Raw genomic sequence first — 17,612 nt, forward strand, 5'->3', positions numbered from 1 at the left:
CACTATATTTCTAAAATTTTAGTCATGAATTTTAAATTCTATATTTTTTTTATACAGTGATATTTTATGTAATTTAAATTGCATTTATTATGGTAGATTTTATTACGCGATTTATTACGCGTATTATTAGAATTTAGAGATTTAAAATTTTAAAGTTTGAAAAGTTTAAAATTTGAAAATAAATATTATAATTTAAAATATAAAATATTAAATTTAAAATTTAAAACTTTAAAATTTAAAAATATCAAAATTTTAAATTTTGTATTATATATATATGTGTATGTGTGTGTGTGTATAAAAGGAGAGAGAAGAGGAGGGTTGGGGGGACACGTGTCACTCTAAGGTCCCCCCAAACCCTCATTTAATGTAGTTAAAAATAGATTTTTTCAATCCATACACTATAAGTCATAAATAAATCTATAATAATTTTACACAAAATTATTAAAATAAAAAGTTAAAAATAACATAGCATATATTCAACTTATTTCTACATAAAAAATAAAATACATTAAAACAGTAAAAAATTTGTTTAAAAATAATTTAATAGAAATTTTTAATAAGTCTATCATGGAAATTTATTTTGTATTTTTTTATTATTTAACTTGTGTCGCTAAATAAAGTTATAAAGTCTAAAAATATAGATATGTTAACAGTAGTGTAGAGATCGGTGAAAAAATAATTAGTAATAGTTATAGAAAAAACAGTACAAAATGAAAGTAAAATTAAATCTAAAATACAATATAAAAAAATATAAAGATAAACAATATTTTTAAAATAATTATAGTATAGTAAATAAAAAAAATACTAAAATTAAATGTTTTACAAATGAATTGATCTATAACTCATCATTAGCGCGATATCAACGAGACGACGAATACGAGCATTGTTCGTTAAAGTATCGAGTCAAAATTCAGCTCGATATTCGGCTCGTTAAATAACAAGCGCGAATACGACCGGCTGCACAAGCGATGCGGCCGATTAGCAATTATAATTATAGCAAATGATTAGATTGAATATATATAAAATAAAAATTTATAAAATGCTTACCATGTAGACATTAATCTAATGTATGAAATTTTATACATATCGTTTTTATACATAATTGAGCCCGTTTTAATTTTTTAATTATAAAATCAAATAATAAAAAAATATATTATATATATATATATATATATATATAAATATAAAATAGGAAAAACTTCAAAAACCCCCTTGTGGTTTCGCATTTTTTCATTTTAGTATCATGTGGTTTAAAGTCTATCAAGTTAGTACCATGTGGTTTCGCATTTTCTCACTTTAGTACCCTGTGATTTAAAGTGTATCAAGTTAGTACTCTGTGGTTTTATCTTTGTATCAAGTTAGTACCCCGTGATTTTATTTTTCTCTTAATGAAACATTAAACCACGGGGTACTAAAGTGAGAAAGTGCGAAACCAAAGGGTACAAACTTGATACACTATAAATCATAGAATACTAAAGTAAAAAAAAGTGAAATCACAAGTGGGGTATTTAAAGTTTTTTCTATAAAATATTTATATTCAAGTTGTTATCGAGCCGAACACGAACGAGCTGATTCCAGCTCATATTCAACTCGTTTATTAAACGAGCTGAAAATTTTAGCTCATGTTCGGCTCATTTAGTAAACGAGCGATTCAATATATATCGAGCCGAATATAAACTGGCTAATGAAACTGGATTGCCGCTGCAACTCGTACAACCTTGTGTGTAGAAATTTTGTATATATGTACGTGTGGGTGGGGCTGTAGAAGCTGTATTTCCGGAAGAAGAGAAGGAGCGTTTAAAGGGGGGAGGAATGTGTCGGTGAGAGGCGCCGGTGCACCATCAAACGCGTTAAGTGTGTTGGGGCCCACCCCCTGAAAACGACACTACTGCTTGCATTTAAGGTGATTAATATTGTCCTTTTTTTATTTTTCTTTTTTTTTAAAATACTGCTTTAGTCCTCCTTAGAAAAGTTGAGCTGGACCTCACTTTCTAATACCTCCATCTCACTGATTTATTAAGATTCTCCGCTTTATGCTTCGGACAAAAAAATGTGTAACGCTTTTAGACTATTATCTAATCCCTGGGGGGTCGTAAATGAAGTACCATAAATAGTAAGTAATGTGAATTTAATAATAATAATTAAAAAATATCTTTGCATATTTCTATCCGTTAATTAGATAACATGTTAGCGTGTTATTGTTTTAATGCAGGTGCTTTTTCACCTAATGCAGGTGCTTTTTCGCCTAATATTTTGATATGGTTTTCGTGATTCAAAGAGAGTCAACTATTGGCGTTTCGAACTCAAACCACTAGAAAATTTTCGCTTAAATTACTAATCAATGATTTAATTACCTTATTTTTGTTGGATTTTTTTTTCATTTCTAGAACTAATTTACTGTTAATATGTTATAGTACTACGAAACAGGATTCAGATCAATCTCAGATGTCTTAACCAAATCTAAACACAATCTATCCTACTATTACTCAGTGTTCTTTATCTATTTCTCTACCGATCTGTGTCTTAAAAATTCATAATAGTTTGACTCTAGTGGACCTTTGCCGGTCCATGTGCACTAATCTTTAGTAAAATTTTCTTATAGTGCCTAAATTTGAATACCTCAATGTAGATGTAGATGCTATTGAAAATTGTCGTGGACTCTGAGATTAATTAATCAAACTACACCTAACAATTAAATTGAGAGTATTATGGTTTGCCACTTTTTTACTTCCCCTTAGTCAACAAGTTTCCGAACTTTGGTCTGGTCAAAAAATAGGAGCATTTTCCTAGGTACTCTATTTTAATTATTGAGTACAGATCCGTGCACCTAATGCCACTAATATTTTGAAGTGAGTGTTGGTTGCAATTGCATTTGTAGTTAATTTATCCGTTTTGTTGAAGCATGAAACTCACCTGTTTTTTTTTTTTTCCTGGAAACTTTGCAGTTGTTTGGAACTTTCGCCTTACATGTTTCAGCAGTTGCAGAGATTATTTACTTGCTTGCATTTGATTTTGAAAGCATACTTTGCTGATAGAAAAGTGGTTTTATTTCTTATAGAGGCATTTTAATCAAAAGAAGATGCTCTACGTACCTCGAAATATTATTGATATATATTTTTTTTGAGAGATAGGTAGCACGTTGCTCGTTTCGTTTATTTTATTTAGAAATTTAGAAATAAACTTAACTAGAAATGTGAATCAACTAGAATTCGAATTTGGGTCTCGGGTACCAACCATCAAGTTCTTTGTCACTTGCTTTAGGAACAGTTGGTGAAATATTATTGATATATTAGTAATCTTACATGACACTCTCAGAAAGTATATGTTAATTAACCAAAATTTTCTAAAGAGGCAGACCCTCTCTTTTGGGTAAGTTTATTAAGCCATCCAAAATTAGCAAACTCCCTCCCTTTCTATTTTGAAGGAGAGCTCTATTATATAAAACAAAGTAACAACTTAATTGAGTTTATGATAGAGAAGTCCATTTAATTTGATGGTGGTATTTGTAGAGCTTATAACAAATAAATAAAGTACGAATTTAATCAGTGTTCACTAATCTGAATATGACAGAATTTAATACACCTAACCTGTTAACAATAGAAGTCAGATATATTATTAATAATATTATTGCTAGTTTTAAAAGATTAGGCCAATAATTTTGTCCTGTTCATTTCCTACTATCCGTTTCAATCCATTCCGCGAGGGATATTCCTCTTCACCTTCACCAAATACGAACAGAAAAAGCCCATAAAATCATAAATCATAAGCTACCAAAAATAAACACCCTCCCTTCAGTTTATGGAGAACAACTACTGTATATTTTATTCCCTCTTTTGTAAAACTTAATTAATTAAGTTTTCACCATTTATTGCACATAATAATAATAATCCCCAGTTTATACCTCCCCAGTAACATTTAAAATCAAAACCCAAAAAATAACTGTAAAAGGCAAAAAAACATAGTAAAAATTATTAATCAACACTACCCATTTCCAATTTCTCCGTGCCCCCAGCAGGATTCTCCAGCTGCCTCCCCATTCTCTTCTATAAAAACTTATTTTTCCTTCTTTTTTTCTTTTTTTTTTTTGTTCCTTTTTTATCTTCCCAATATGCCCCCACAAAAAAAGAAAAACTTCAGGGCGTTCCGGTTTTACACCCGTCATTTCCCCTTTCTAGGCTTTCTTTTCCCAGAATAGCCCCCCCGAGAGGCGGCGTCTAGCTCTTCTTCCCGTCCTCGCCCCCGTCGATGCAGACGTACTCCTTCTTGCGGCGCTCGGCGCGCGCGAAAGCGCAGATCACGAGGAAGCACGCGGCGTAGACCGCGTGCACGCGCCACGTGGCGCGCGGGGGCTCCCCCGCCACCGCGCGGTGGAACACCGCGGCGTAGTAGTGCAGCCCCACCGCGAGCCCCACCACCATCTGCGCCAGCGCCGGCGCCGGCGACGCCCTCCCCCCCGCCCCATCGGCGGCGGCGGCGGCGGGGAAGTGCGGCGTCGGCGGCGGCGGAGGCGGGGGGAACGCGGCGACGAGGTCGACGAGCTGGAGCACGAGGTAGGCGACGTAGCCGAGCGACTGCGCGGCCTGGGCCCAGGCGTAGGCCCCCGGCGACGTCGCGTAGAAGAGCCGCAGCGGCTCGAGGCCCGTGGCGAGCGCCGTGGCCGCGAGCGTGGCGAAGTAGATGGCGAGGTAGGCCTGGGCGAAGACGAGGAGGCGGCGCACGAGGGGGAGGCAGGAGCCCAGGTGGCGGAGGAGCGCGCCCAGGAGGAGCAGGGGCGCCGCGAGGAACGCCGCGGACGCGGCGAGGGCGATCCTGGGCGCCCATTTGTGGCCCAGGTACGGCCTCACCCCCTCCGCGATCCCCGCGTTCGCCGCCGAGAGGTACGCCCTCGAGGTGCTCGACAGCCGCTCCAGGTCCGGGACCAGCGCCTCCTGGAGCCGCGCGGGGAGCCCGCGGAACTCCGAGATCAGATCCTCGCCGTCCGTCTCGTCCAGCCACGCCGGGTGCTCCTCCTTCGGTGGCGGCTTCGGCTTCGGCTTCGGCTTCGCCTCGGTGGGTTGTTTGGGCCTCGGGGGGGAGGGACTGGGGATGTTTTTGACCTTTTTGAGGGGTTTGGCGTCATCGGAGGTCGAATTTAGCTGCTTTTTGAGTTGGGTTTTGGTTAGTTTGGTGGAATTCGACTTGGCGGGCTTGATGGGCTTGATGAGCTTGGGGAGTTTGGTGGAGTTGGAGGGTTTGGGCTTCGCGGTGAGGGTTTTGTTGAGCTTGGGGAGCTTGATTTTGGAAATGTTGGTCGAGGAGATGGTCGTAGTGGTGGTGGAGTTGTTCTTCTTCTTGGGTTTGAGGAGTTTGGTTTGGTTCTTGCTCTCCAAGATGGGCTTTTTCTTGAGGAGTTTGGAAGCTGAAACCGGTTTGTTGTCCTCTTTGTTGGTGGGAGAGAGTAGGTTTTTCTTGCTCGAAAGCTTCATCTTTTGGGACTGAGATACAAGCAAGGAGGAAGAGGAAGCAGAGGAGGAGAGGCCAATGTGGAACAAGAGAATAATGGTGACGAGGAGAAGGGCAGTGGGAGATGAAAAAGAGGTCATTTTGCTAAGTGGGTATTTCTTAGAATGATGTAAAGTTTAGAACTTGGTAGAGAGAAGAAGAAGAAGAGAGAAGAAGAAGAAGAAGAAGAAGAAGAAGAAGAAGAGGTTGGGAGGTAAACGAAGAGGGACTTTATATAGTATGAGAGAGAGGAAAAGACAGAGAGGTAGGGGAGAGGGGGTTGGGGAGAGAGTGTATTAAGTGGGAAGGGAACGGGGCCACTACATAGCGTTGACAGGGGAAGAGGGGGAAAGGGGGGTGGTGGGTGGTCACAGGATCACATGGTGGCCGTGTGGAGACAAAGCTTATGGGGCAGTGAGTGAAGCACTACACTAGCCAGCGTATCCTGTAGCAGAGTATATTGCGAGCATTATTACAGGGGAATAAAAGCTACAGGAAAAGCCTACATCTTCTTGGGCATTTGACAATCTAACCTCATCTTCCTCGCAGGTGCACACCCCAATATTAACGGTGATATTATCATAGCAGAAATTTTATTAATTGATTTGCTCATAGGGTGCTTGGGTCACACAACCCTATCGATTTATTTATGATGAAGTTTAGTGTTTTCTATCTGTTTCTTATGCTTATTCTGTGAAAATAATGAATTGGGGTTTCCTTTTACAATGTTGCTTACAATAATGTAGAAGCGACTTGGAGTTAATGTTGGTTGAAGAAGATTGGGCAATTCTCTGTGCACTGAACACTATGACCTATTACATGGATCACTGTTCCCTGTCAAAAACTTCGAGCTAACTCGCTGGTTTCTGATTTTGAGGGGAAAGGCAATATTAATGTTCCTGTCTACAATTTGTTGTGCATTTGCATGTGGCTTATCTACCTTTAATACTCATCTTAGGTTAATTCTTTTTCCTTTTCTTTCTCTTTTTTGTGTTCATCATTTGCCAGTACTTTTTCCTCCAAAATGGTGCTCTATGTGTTTATGATTTTAGCTCTTTATTTCTTTTACGGTAGACATACAGAACCGTAACTGAGTACCAAAATATCAAAATATCATGCGTAGTCATTTTATTAGTTTCAATGATGGTGATATTTACTGTGAATGTAATAAGAATTGTATAAAAAATAGCAATACGCTAAAAGTAGGGCAAATATTTTTTTTGCAAGTACTGTAAATTTGTGACAGAAAGTTTGAGCCAGGTTTATAAAGAGAAAATGTCTCACAAAGAAAGAGATATATCAGCAGAAACCTCTCACCATGAATTTCTTATGTAAGATATCTGATCTCTGAAGCACATACATACTATCCTGCAGCTTCATTATTTGCTGGACTTGTGCAAATTTAATTAGTAGGTAGGCATAAGATGAAGGGCCGTATTCAATGTTGTGGGGCATACGATATGATGTATCAGCCTAACTATTTTGAGGTAAAGGGAGAAGTGAAGGATCTGCTGCAACAAAACTACCCACAAATACTGCAATTTTTTTTTTCTTGGAGGAAACGAATATTTTTACATTTTCTGGATATCTGCAGTTGCAATTCTCAAACTGAATCTGAAGTATCCTAGCATAGAGACTCTGTATGTTGATTTTGTGGACAAATCAATAAACTAATGAGCTGCAATTAAAGAATTGTAACAGAGTTGCTTTGGATCTTGATATTGAAATTTGATTGGTACTTTGCATTGAAAACCAAGTAGAAGGACAGTGCTCGCTTTCCTTTCTTTCAATCAGTAAAACTATGATCTAATTTCTCACGCGTGTCTAACTTTTCCCTTTTCTTTCTAATTCTATCAAAACATCGAAAAGGAGGCGTTCCTGGAGATCTCCTTTATGTTGGCATGGTGGTCACTCATGTTCAAAGATTCCTGGTAGATGAGAATTTATTGACATCACACTGCCTTCATCATTATGCAATTCCATTGAGTTGAAGCAGTTTTCAATTGTCCTTCATGTAAGCCAAATTAAATGTGCCATGCAGGTTATGTAGTCCTCTTTTGCATTATTGTACCTATATTTTCACGACCTAAAAGGAGTAAATATTTCCTGATGAAAATTCAATATGAAAATCTTCAAGAGTCCTCAAGAAAGCGGCATGTGAAGCTATGAAAGAGACTGGATCAATCAATCTGAGACTGGATTAATCAATCTGAAACTATGAACTCAGGTGAATTTCTGCCTCTCGCTTTCTTTAATACGAGCGATCAATCTCGAGCTTATTTGGAGGCGAACAAGTTAGCTTATCAACAACAAGCTGGATTGCGAGCCTCGCAACGATATAGTTGCTTTTTGAGCCAATAGTTGCGAGTTCATTTTACAAGTACATATTTTTGAGGAAGTTACTTTTATTAGTAGTTACTTTTATACTTTTTGAGCCCTGTACACATTTTACAAGTACATAATAATAGTTACTTTTATATATAGTAAGAAGCACTAAATGTTGGTTTGAAAAAGGTATCCAAGGGTTTGAATGCGAAAGCAAATTGAGAAAGTACTTGGTTAAAACCAGTAAAGCCGGCTGAGAAAGAGCCCAGGCTTTCTAAAGTGAGCTCTCAGGAAAGGGACCCTCACTCACAAAATTTCCAAGAACTCATTATGGACCACTTCATAGAGTACTCATGAAATCCTGTTCGTTGTGGCTTAATAAACTACATGATTTCATAAAGAGACTAATTATTTATAGAAATTACAGTTCATTATCAAGTTATAATTAAATATGTAACTTATTTGAGTATTTTAGATCAACAGATTGGGTTTGAATGGTTGCTTCAATTTTTTAAGGGGCTTGTGATGTATGAGGTATTTCTCTTTACTATTTTTGGTAACCTGCTTGTAAGGTCTTTTCGAACTGTAGTTTTGCATTGTTCACATGGCTTGAGTTGAGCAAAGACAAAATAGATTTACTTTTTACGATTTAAATAGTTTTTTTGGCAAATGGAAGCATGATTTTTCACTGGTAATTTAGGTAAGATGGCTCTGGTTGATGAGTATAATACTTCAACCAATCTTCTTTGGAAGCCTCCGATTTTACCCAACCAAACCTAGTTCACAATTTAATATCTCCAAACATGACCAGACCCAACCATTTTCCACATGAAGCTAACCAGGTTGCCTATGATTAAACATGAGGTTGAACTCATTATCTCCTAAGATTCTGTTTGGATGCATGAATATTTTATTCTTGATAAGTTTGTACATATTGGTAGATGAGGAGTGTGATTAAGTATTTAGAATTGAATATTATATTCAATTTTTAAGTCATTTTTTCAGATAAAATAAATCATCTCGTAGATAAAATATGCTGTCTTATCAAATCTTATCAAATTATAAATATCAAATCTTCCAAGAAGAAAAATCAAACTCCTCTCTTACAATCATAATAATAGAAAATTTTTATACCGTATAAGTTATTTTTGGATAATTTATTTTGACCTTTTAACAGGCCTAAATGTCAATAAAATATTCATAAAATATCTCTATTCCAACCAACTTGCAGAGCCGCTAATATTAATTGTTTAATGCTTTGTTGTTACTTCTCTTATTTTCCCGAGTGGGCACCACACATACTAAGAAATCTTCTAATTAAAAGAATGTAAATTGTTACTTAATTTGAAAAAGAATGTTTAGTTTGTCACACCTGGCGTTAATCATGGAATTTGATAGCGATTTCATGTTGAAATGGATAAGAAGGTAGTACGTATTAGGGGCAAATTAATGCTTCCAATTTCAAAACGCCTAAGATTTTCTCAAAAAAAAAAAAAAAGGATATATATAAAAGATGCTCATCTTATACATAATCGCATCTATTGGACATGTGATGCTGCTGTACCTAAGCACACTCCCTTGGTATACATGCATTTTCATTGGGACGACTATAATTAGGTGAAGGAGACAAGATCTTAACTTTTTTCTAAAACGATTAAGGGATTTGGAGCATGTAAAAATAAATCTCTAGCGATATTGAGAAGGAAATGTCAACTACCACATGGAATCTTTGCTGGAACTTGGATCAAGTAGAGACCAAATTAAAGGAATCCCATAGAGCCACTAGATGGTGGAGCCAATTTGTTTAAGAGTTAATTAGTAGATAGATCCTCCCATCTATTGATAACCAAGGTCCTATAGCCCCCCATTGACCCACCAAACTGATCCGAATATGATACAAAATTATCGGGTTCTGAGTCCTAAAACTAGATCTGATTCGCGAGGTTTTGGAGTTTGTGCTTAATTACCAAAAAAAGGACAAAATTTTTGTCCCTCCAAATCCCAATCTTTTGGTTTTTAAAGAAATAAACAGCTCTAGTATTCGATTCGCCGGTGACAACCCAATTCACGGTGTTCCGACGAATAAGAGTAGATAGTGTCTGTTTAGATTAACGTCTGAAGTAATTTCTTTGCTTAATAAACTAGCGAATTAGATATTCAACAAGTGATAAAAAAAAATTGTAGAGTTCATTGCAGTGGAAAGGAAGTGTGAAGTGAGGAATAGAAACCGGATGAAGAAAAAGAGAAAGAAACCTTTCACTCATATATATGAGTACATCCAACTGTTTCTGACACCAAAAGAGTTTTAAGCACAAGGAGTATGATGATATCATGGCCCTCCACCACATGCGTATGTAATGGGTGCATGTGAGACTTTATAATTAGGAACTTCATGCTTTCCCGGAAATAACATGTTAAAAGTAGGAAAGAATAAAATTATGTTAAGTATATGCACCACTTTAGAACAATCAGAACATGGAAGAGATGCACTCCAGATCAACCATTGGCTACATTTTTATTTCACCCTCTTCACTGTATTTGAAAATTAACAGATACAAAAATTAAACAGGATTGAGAGAAGAATATTGACAAATATCGCGTGAAAAACTGTTTACAATTAATAGATCTTATCAAGGTGTTGGTAGTATAAAAAACTACTCATAGTGATAATTTTTCTCAACATGAATGAATACTTCAATTAAACAATCAGCGCCGAATGTCCTATGAGCCCTGGCTCGAGGAATGGATAAATTACTGGTCAAATTTTGAGGATATCAATCACTAATTCTTCGTACTGTTTCACGTTAGATGAGAAAATTTTGTTTGCACCTGGCATATATAGAATATATATTTATTTTCAGCAAAAATTTTTTTCCATTGCTTTGCTCGTCAGTAGAGACTAGAGAGTGTCCTTAATTAGGTGTTGGTGACGAAGGTAATAATTTTGCTGCCACATTCATGAAAGGCTCAATGATTAGCAATGACTGTATAGAAAGAAAAATGTTCATTGGCTAAACCTGGCCATTACTTATGAGCCTATTTATTAAGACAAATTCACTGCATCTATTTAAGTTCATAGACTGAGCAGTGCTTCCTCAGTTTTAAGGAATGAGGAACGTACGCAACCACATGCTACGTTGTGGGCTCTATTTTTTTGGGAGTTGTTCTCCTAAGTCTCCTTTGTGCTAGGTTGTTTAATGATATACTCTGTGGTCCGACTGCAAACGGCCCGGATCGGGTGCGGGAGGGACCCTCTACCCCCAACCGCGTATTCTTAATGGATCGGGACAAAAGCCGATGAAAAACAAGAAAAAGGCCTTAGCAAATCAGAGAGGATTGAAGACGAATTATTTTAATCTTTTATTATTAATTTTTATTTACTGTTCTATTGGAAAATAAGACGGATCGAAGTGAGACCTCCGCGAACCCAAATCCAATTGCTTCCTATTCATGGGTACGTCTCAGGGCCACTGCGTTTGTATTGAAGAGGAATTCTCGGAGTCAGTAGTGCTACCACTTTTTTTTTTGTTTGGGGGGTGGGTCATGCTTAATTTGGATATGGCATTTGAATGTAACTACTTTAATGCTGTAATAAAAAGTACAAAATAAAGCCTTTCACTCTTCTAATCTAAAAATAAAAGCGAATACGAATACAATCCCAAATAACTCCTCGTGCCAAGGACCATAATTCCCCGTGCCAAATAGTTATGGGTACGCGTTGCAATAAAGGCGTCTTCTCTACAAGACTACAACGTACCAACTCGTGTCAAATACAATCCGTTTCGTGGATACTCCGAACACCGCTCGGAGTTGAAGGTAAAAAAATAATTAAAAGAAATCGTTATCCTGTTACTGTGTTACGGTGTTAGAGAGAGAGAGAGAGAGAGAGAGAGAGGAGAGAATGGCGGGAGCGTTGGGGAGCGTGGGGGCCGTGCTCCCGCGCTGCAGCTTCCTCCTAAACCCTAGTCGAACCCTAATGAGACCAACAAAGCCCTCGCTCGCCGCGGCGATTCGCGCCTCACCGTCCCCCACCACCGCTACCGCCACAATCGGAGCCAACGCTGTACCTTCTCTCGAATCCTTTTCGTCCTCTTCTCTTCTGTCGTTTCTCTTTGATCAGATTAGGGGAACGTGTAGAATCTCAATCTTTCTCGCGTAATTTTTTTAGTATTTTTGTTCGTAATCGTTTAAGGATTCCACGAAGTCGGTTACATGATGGGTTTCTTTGTGAATCTATATATGGATTTAGGGTTCCATATCTATTTATAACATCATTTGTTATCACACGAATGTAGAGGAGAAAGATTTGTGAGCTGGTTGAGCCACTTCGTCGAACTACTTGTGGAACTTGGAATGAATTTGAGACCAATTTGATGAATTAGCTTCAAAAATAGGATTTTAATTTTTGGAGAATATGTATGTGCAGATAAATTTTAAGTGGTTAAAAGGGGTACTAGCCAAATATTAATGTGCATTGGAGCTTTTACTTGTGACAGTAATTACTGTACAATTTTGACGAAGCATCTTTCTGGAGAGAGAACTTTATTTTAGGGGAAAAAGTAAAGTTAGCTCCACTGAAATAGCGAAAAACTGTGCCTTGTTTGCCAATTTATCTATGACATAAGTTGTTTAGATCTTACCCCACATTCTCGAGTGCAAGGACTATGTGTAATTGACACTGCGTGTTCAACAATTTCTCGCTAACACATATAACTTCTTTGGCTGTAGCTGCTTACTTTTTGCAAACTTATCCTTCATTATACCAACTGTTTCTTATGATAATGAACTACTATAGTAACGGCTCTGAAATACCCTCTTTTTTTTTTTTTTTCTTTCTCTGTATCAATCGTGCTTTTCAGGAGCTTGCTCTAGAGGCAAAAGTTGAATCTAGAAGGAACAAATTAGCTTGTCCAATTTGTTATTATCCTTTGATAACTAAAAATGATCAAAATTCGTAAGTGATTTATCCTTGCCCAAAGGTTTCAATTTCTTACCTTCGTTTTATTTTGTATTTGAATCTAATTCTACTCAATATTTTTTACTTGATTAATTTTTCACAGAGCATCCACATATGGTTACACCCTTGAATGTAATTCTTGCAAGAAAGCTTACCTCAATAATGAAACATATATTGATCTCACAGTTGCTGGTGGTTCTGAGGACTACTCTGAGACTATGCCTGCTGCAACAGAACTTTTTAGGTACATTTCTGCATCTTCTCATATAGCTAACTTGAATTTCGAGGGGGGAATAAATGCAGAAAACCCCCTCGTATATCTGACTAAATTTACTCTTTTTTCTTCAAACTAAAATAAGTTAGTTGGTTTTAAAAAGTGAAAGAAGAACAAAAAGCACGTTGGGCCATGAATTCTCATTCGTCCTACAGAAATATGAGCATGATTGAATCACATAACTGTAGTTTCAGTTACAGCTTACTGATTTTATTTAACTAGTTCCTGTATATTAGTTCTTACATATACTTCATACAAACAGGACCCCGCTGGTATCGTATCTTTATGAGAGGGGATGGCGTCAAAATTTTGTGTGGGGCGGGTTTCCTGGTCCAGAAAAAGAGGTTTTATGACTTAACTGTCTCAACATATCGATTTCTAGAGTTGGATGATAACATTTCTGATTTTAAATTATTCATACCTGCACAAAGGTGGTGCATCTTTTCCCTTTGACACAAAAACTATATGCAACACTTAGTAATCTTTTACATTTTGTTGCATCCTGTGAAATTCACGTTTCTTCAATGCTAACATCTTAGTAGCATTCTTATGTTTTGACTGCAGTTTGAAATGGCTAAGGACTATCTAAAACCAACAATAGGAGGAACAATTGTTGATGCAAGTTGCGGTAGTGGCTTATTTTCAAGGCTATTTGCTAAGAGTGGAATGTATTCTCTTGTTATTGCGTTGGACTTCTCTGAAAATATGTTGCGGCAGTGCAATGAATTCATTAAGCAGGAGAACATCTCAAAAGAGTACGATAACCTCCACCACTCTCTCCCCCCACCCTCTCCACCCACCCCGCTCCCCCAAAAAAGAAAAAAAAAAAAAAGGAAAAGAAAAAGAAACTTGCACGCATTTTTGTTATCAAGAATAAAAAAATTGCTCATACAAACAAAAAGAAAAAGAATAGTAACACCAACAAACAAAAAAGAGCAACTTTTCCTATGTAATAAATGTATTAAGAGCATCTTAGGATCATCTTCTTAATGCTTTGATTGACATTTCTATTTATTGAGGCCTATTCTTAGAGATTTTTTTTTTTTTTTTTCAATTTCCTTTCAGGAACTTAATCTTGGTGAGGGCTGATATATCCAGGCTTCCTTTCTCTTCAAGTTCCATCGATGCTGTACATGCAGGTGCTGCCATACATTGCTGGCCATCGCCCTCTACAGCTGTAAGCTCACTAGAAAAGTTATCAATTGAAAACTTTTCATTAGGGTCTTCTGGTTATGTTGTTGTTTTATTCCTTGCCTATTTATTCAGTTACATTGCAATTTTTCCTTCGAAAATCAAAAACACAGTAGCGACAATTTGTTTCAAAAAATGATATCAAAACAATGTATGATGTAAAAATGTATATAACCCTATGTTCCTTTCCAAAAAAAATGAAAAGAAATGGTGAAGGACACCAAATGCAAAATACGAACTTTTGTGTGTAATTACTAGCTACTATAGTAGTTATTACCAGTATCCTTTATAAGTTCGGCCTTATTGTCTTTTCCAGGTTGCAGAAATAAGTCGAGTTCTCCGCCCTGGAGGTGTTTTTGTTGCCACAACTTTCATTCTTGATATTCTCCCTTCAACTATTCCTGTGCTGAAAACAGTACGGCAGGTAATAATAAGTTGAATAATTAATTATACTGTGCTACTCAGTTTGGTGTTATCCTGCATGATAAATAAAATGTGCAGTTACATTAATAAGTAAATTTAATGATATGTCTGGCAGAATAGTAATATAATCGAAGACACACAACTAGGAAGCTATATGCATATTAGGTGGTTTTCTAAACGCATTGATCTGATTCCTATCACGGTGAAGGTCAAGCTGCCAATTGTGAAAGGAACCAGAAGGTTGATTTAGTTCAGCTTCCCAGTAAAATATATTGTGCATGGTTAATGAAACATGCTAGGATTTCATGATTTTAGACAGAAACATCCGTGGCTTAATAGTCATACAATGTGTTTTTTAGCAGACCAGTTTTTGGGTTTGATTTAGTTTTATTTTCATTTGAACAATTGTACCCCATTTTTGAGTTGATCTTCATTTGTCTCGCAGTATTTTGCTCAAGCGACGAGCAATACCATCTATCTATCAGAAGGTGAGCTCGGAGACCTTTGCAGAGCATGTGGGCTGGTTAATTTCACATGTGTGAGAAGCGGACCTTTTGTAATGCTCTCGGCGAGTAAACCAAGATAGTTTGTATTCTTTTTCCCTAACTAATCTTCTCATTTTATTTTATAGTCATTTGTCATTCATCACTACTCGGGACGCGTGATGGATGAACATGATTTAATCATTTTGAGGACCTGTCACAGTTTCATCTTTTTTATTCTATATAGAACCAAGGAGGAAAAATGTAAAATATATGCTGTTGAGTAGTTCCAGTAATATTCAATTGGTCAACTGTTCTCTGCCTCCTTTAAAGCACATTTTTCCCATCCAGATTCTCTGTGAAATGCAAATAATTTATAAGCTGGCGAGTAAGGGGAGATCTCAGATCCTTTACTTGCTACCTAACCTGGCATCATTCAATTCAACCTGTCCATCTGCATTTTATTTCCATGTAATGCATCAGTATGCCTGTTGCCCTGTTCTTATTAATTGCTAAATAATCTATGAAGATGTAGGGAGCAATAATATCATAGCCCATAGCTTTTACATTATGAAGTACAGTACCTTAAAATAATGGGATTGTTTACAGAGTCACAAACATACTAAGCAGAGAAAGGGTCGTAAGATTAATAAAAATCATTTTACAAAATTGTTCCGATTGAAGAGTTCACAAAATGTTGACAGAAAAGTTTATAATCCTAGTCCCCGAAGATGCACCAGTACCGAGAGTAAAACCGCTTCTATCAGAGAATTTTTTCTGTGTTTTATAGAATGACGCCCATTCTTTTGATTTCTATCTTTGTGAGTTTAGAAGTCTCTCACAGCTTACATCAGTCTCGACTTCTTCCTCTTCATAGTCAACATCAATTACACTCCTTATATCATCATAATCTGCATCGTGAATGTTATTCCCTAACTCAATCTGTTCGATTTCTGATGCTATTAGAGAATCCATTCGCGCTCGTTCTCTGTCTCGGGGATAGGCGCAATAAAGGAGGGAGTAGATGGAGCAACATAACGTCATCGGAATGGCTATGGCAGTGTATAGTGCTTTGGCTAGGGAGGCGGCATTCTCTCGGTCGATTGTAAGGCCATTTTTCTCTGCTTCTCCAGAGGGGACAGGCTTGTAGCCATAAACATGTTGTGCCAAAATGCCGACCATAGGGGGAGCAAATGAGGCAAGAATCGACTCGAAAGACCGGTCCAGAGCGTAGATGCTTGTTCTCGATTTCTCCGGGACAATCTCTGCGAAGATGGGACTGCAAACACCAACAGTAAGATGCTTTCAGATGGAGACTGTTCATAGTATAACAAGTGTCGATGCGAAAAGAAAACTATGACGTACTGCTGCAGGAATCATAACAGATGTCGATTTGTAACGTACTTGTTTGTAGCCGGGGCATTCCAAGAGGTACTCAAGCCCATGATAAACAGGACGATGGCGTACGCAACTCCGGAAGAAGGATCATCAGGTAAGGCCAGCAGCAGCACAGCCGCAAGCGGAATAGCAGAGCCTGCGCTTATCTGCGACAAAACTATCCTCCCAGAATTGGGGAAATGCTTGGCAAGAAAGTCCCCCATCTTCCCCCCGAAAAGCGAACCAATCGACGACGCGACTGAAAACAAAGTCATGAGAACGCTCGTTCCCTCGTGACTGAACCCGATGAGCTCGAGCCACATCGGTGCGAAGGATAGAGCAGGTGACTCCCTGAGCCACAATGATTTGGAATGAAGGGATCTGCATGACAGCTTTGGCCTCTTTGATCAGCTCCTTAGCTTCTTCCCTCGCGGACTTCGGTTGAACAGGCTTTGAGTTTGAATTGGAGCCGTCCGAGAAGCGAGGATCGACCGCGAAGAGTCGGACCAAGATTCCGACGAGTACACTTATAATAGCTACGAGGTGGAATGCAATTCGCCAACCCGCGATCCCCATGATTGTAGTGGACGCTAGCATAAGGGCAAAGAAGCCTCCGATGATGGAACCGAAATTGCCGGTGAGCTGAAGCCATCCGAAGGCCGAGCCGCGTGTGTTGTCGTCGGTGGAGTCGGCGACGAGGGACTGGATCGCGGGGGTCACAAGGGCTAAGCCGATGCCGTTTAAGCCTCTTGAAATTGCTACCTGCACCTCATCTATTTATACGTTTCGCTACAAATTTTTGGAGCTTTAATTAGTTAAGAGTACTGCTCCATTAGTACAGAAGCAAGGAAGGAGTACATTAAAGAACTGTTGTGTCGCAGATTCCAGCTGGTCAGTTATAGATCTCTCATTTAAGTATCTTCATATTAATGTCCACAGGTTAGGCGTTTTACTTATTATATGCAGATTAAAGCAAATTTTATCTGGGAAAAAAAAAGTTAGCTACCAATTGAGTACCAGAAATTATCATAAACATCTCTAAACATTCGTTATTTTGAGAGGGTGGGGTGGGGGGCTAGAGGATCGAGCAGGTTTTTTTTTT

At 37.9% G+C, this 17,612-nt stretch overlaps 2 protein-coding genes and 1 pseudogene across 2 annotated transcripts; 1 reads left to right on the plus strand and 2 right to left on the minus strand.

Annotated features, from left to right (window-relative positions):
- On the minus strand, nt 3,796–5,760 carry LOC109706643 (formin-binding protein 4). Its single transcript, XM_020227583.1, has one exon. It carries the CDS (start codon nt 5,580–5,582, stop codon nt 4,215–4,217), a length of 1,368 nt encoding a protein of 455 aa, XP_020083172.1. The 5' UTR covers nt 5,583–5,760; the 3' UTR covers nt 3,796–4,214.
- LOC109706682 (uncharacterized methyltransferase At1g78140, chloroplastic) lies at nt 11,617–15,456 on the plus strand. The gene is made up of 8 exons (XM_020227633.1): nt 11,617–11,869; nt 12,666–12,760; nt 12,867–13,007; nt 13,300–13,381; nt 13,602–13,792; nt 14,103–14,214; nt 14,545–14,652; nt 15,097–15,456. The coding sequence occupies exons 1-8, from the start codon at nt 11,708–11,710 to the stop codon at nt 15,235–15,237; spliced, it is 1,032 nt and encodes a 343-aa protein (XP_020083222.1). The 5' UTR covers nt 11,617–11,707; the 3' UTR covers nt 15,238–15,456.
- The window catches only part of LOC109706681, a 3,123-nt pseudogene continuing 1,205 nt past the window's right edge, over nt 15,695–17,612 (minus strand).

This window comes from Ananas comosus, linkage group 2 (assembly GCF_001540865.1).
Source record: "Ananas comosus cultivar F153 linkage group 2, ASM154086v1, whole genome shotgun sequence".
NCBI classification, from domain to species: domain Eukaryota; kingdom Viridiplantae; phylum Streptophyta; class Magnoliopsida; order Poales; family Bromeliaceae; genus Ananas; species Ananas comosus.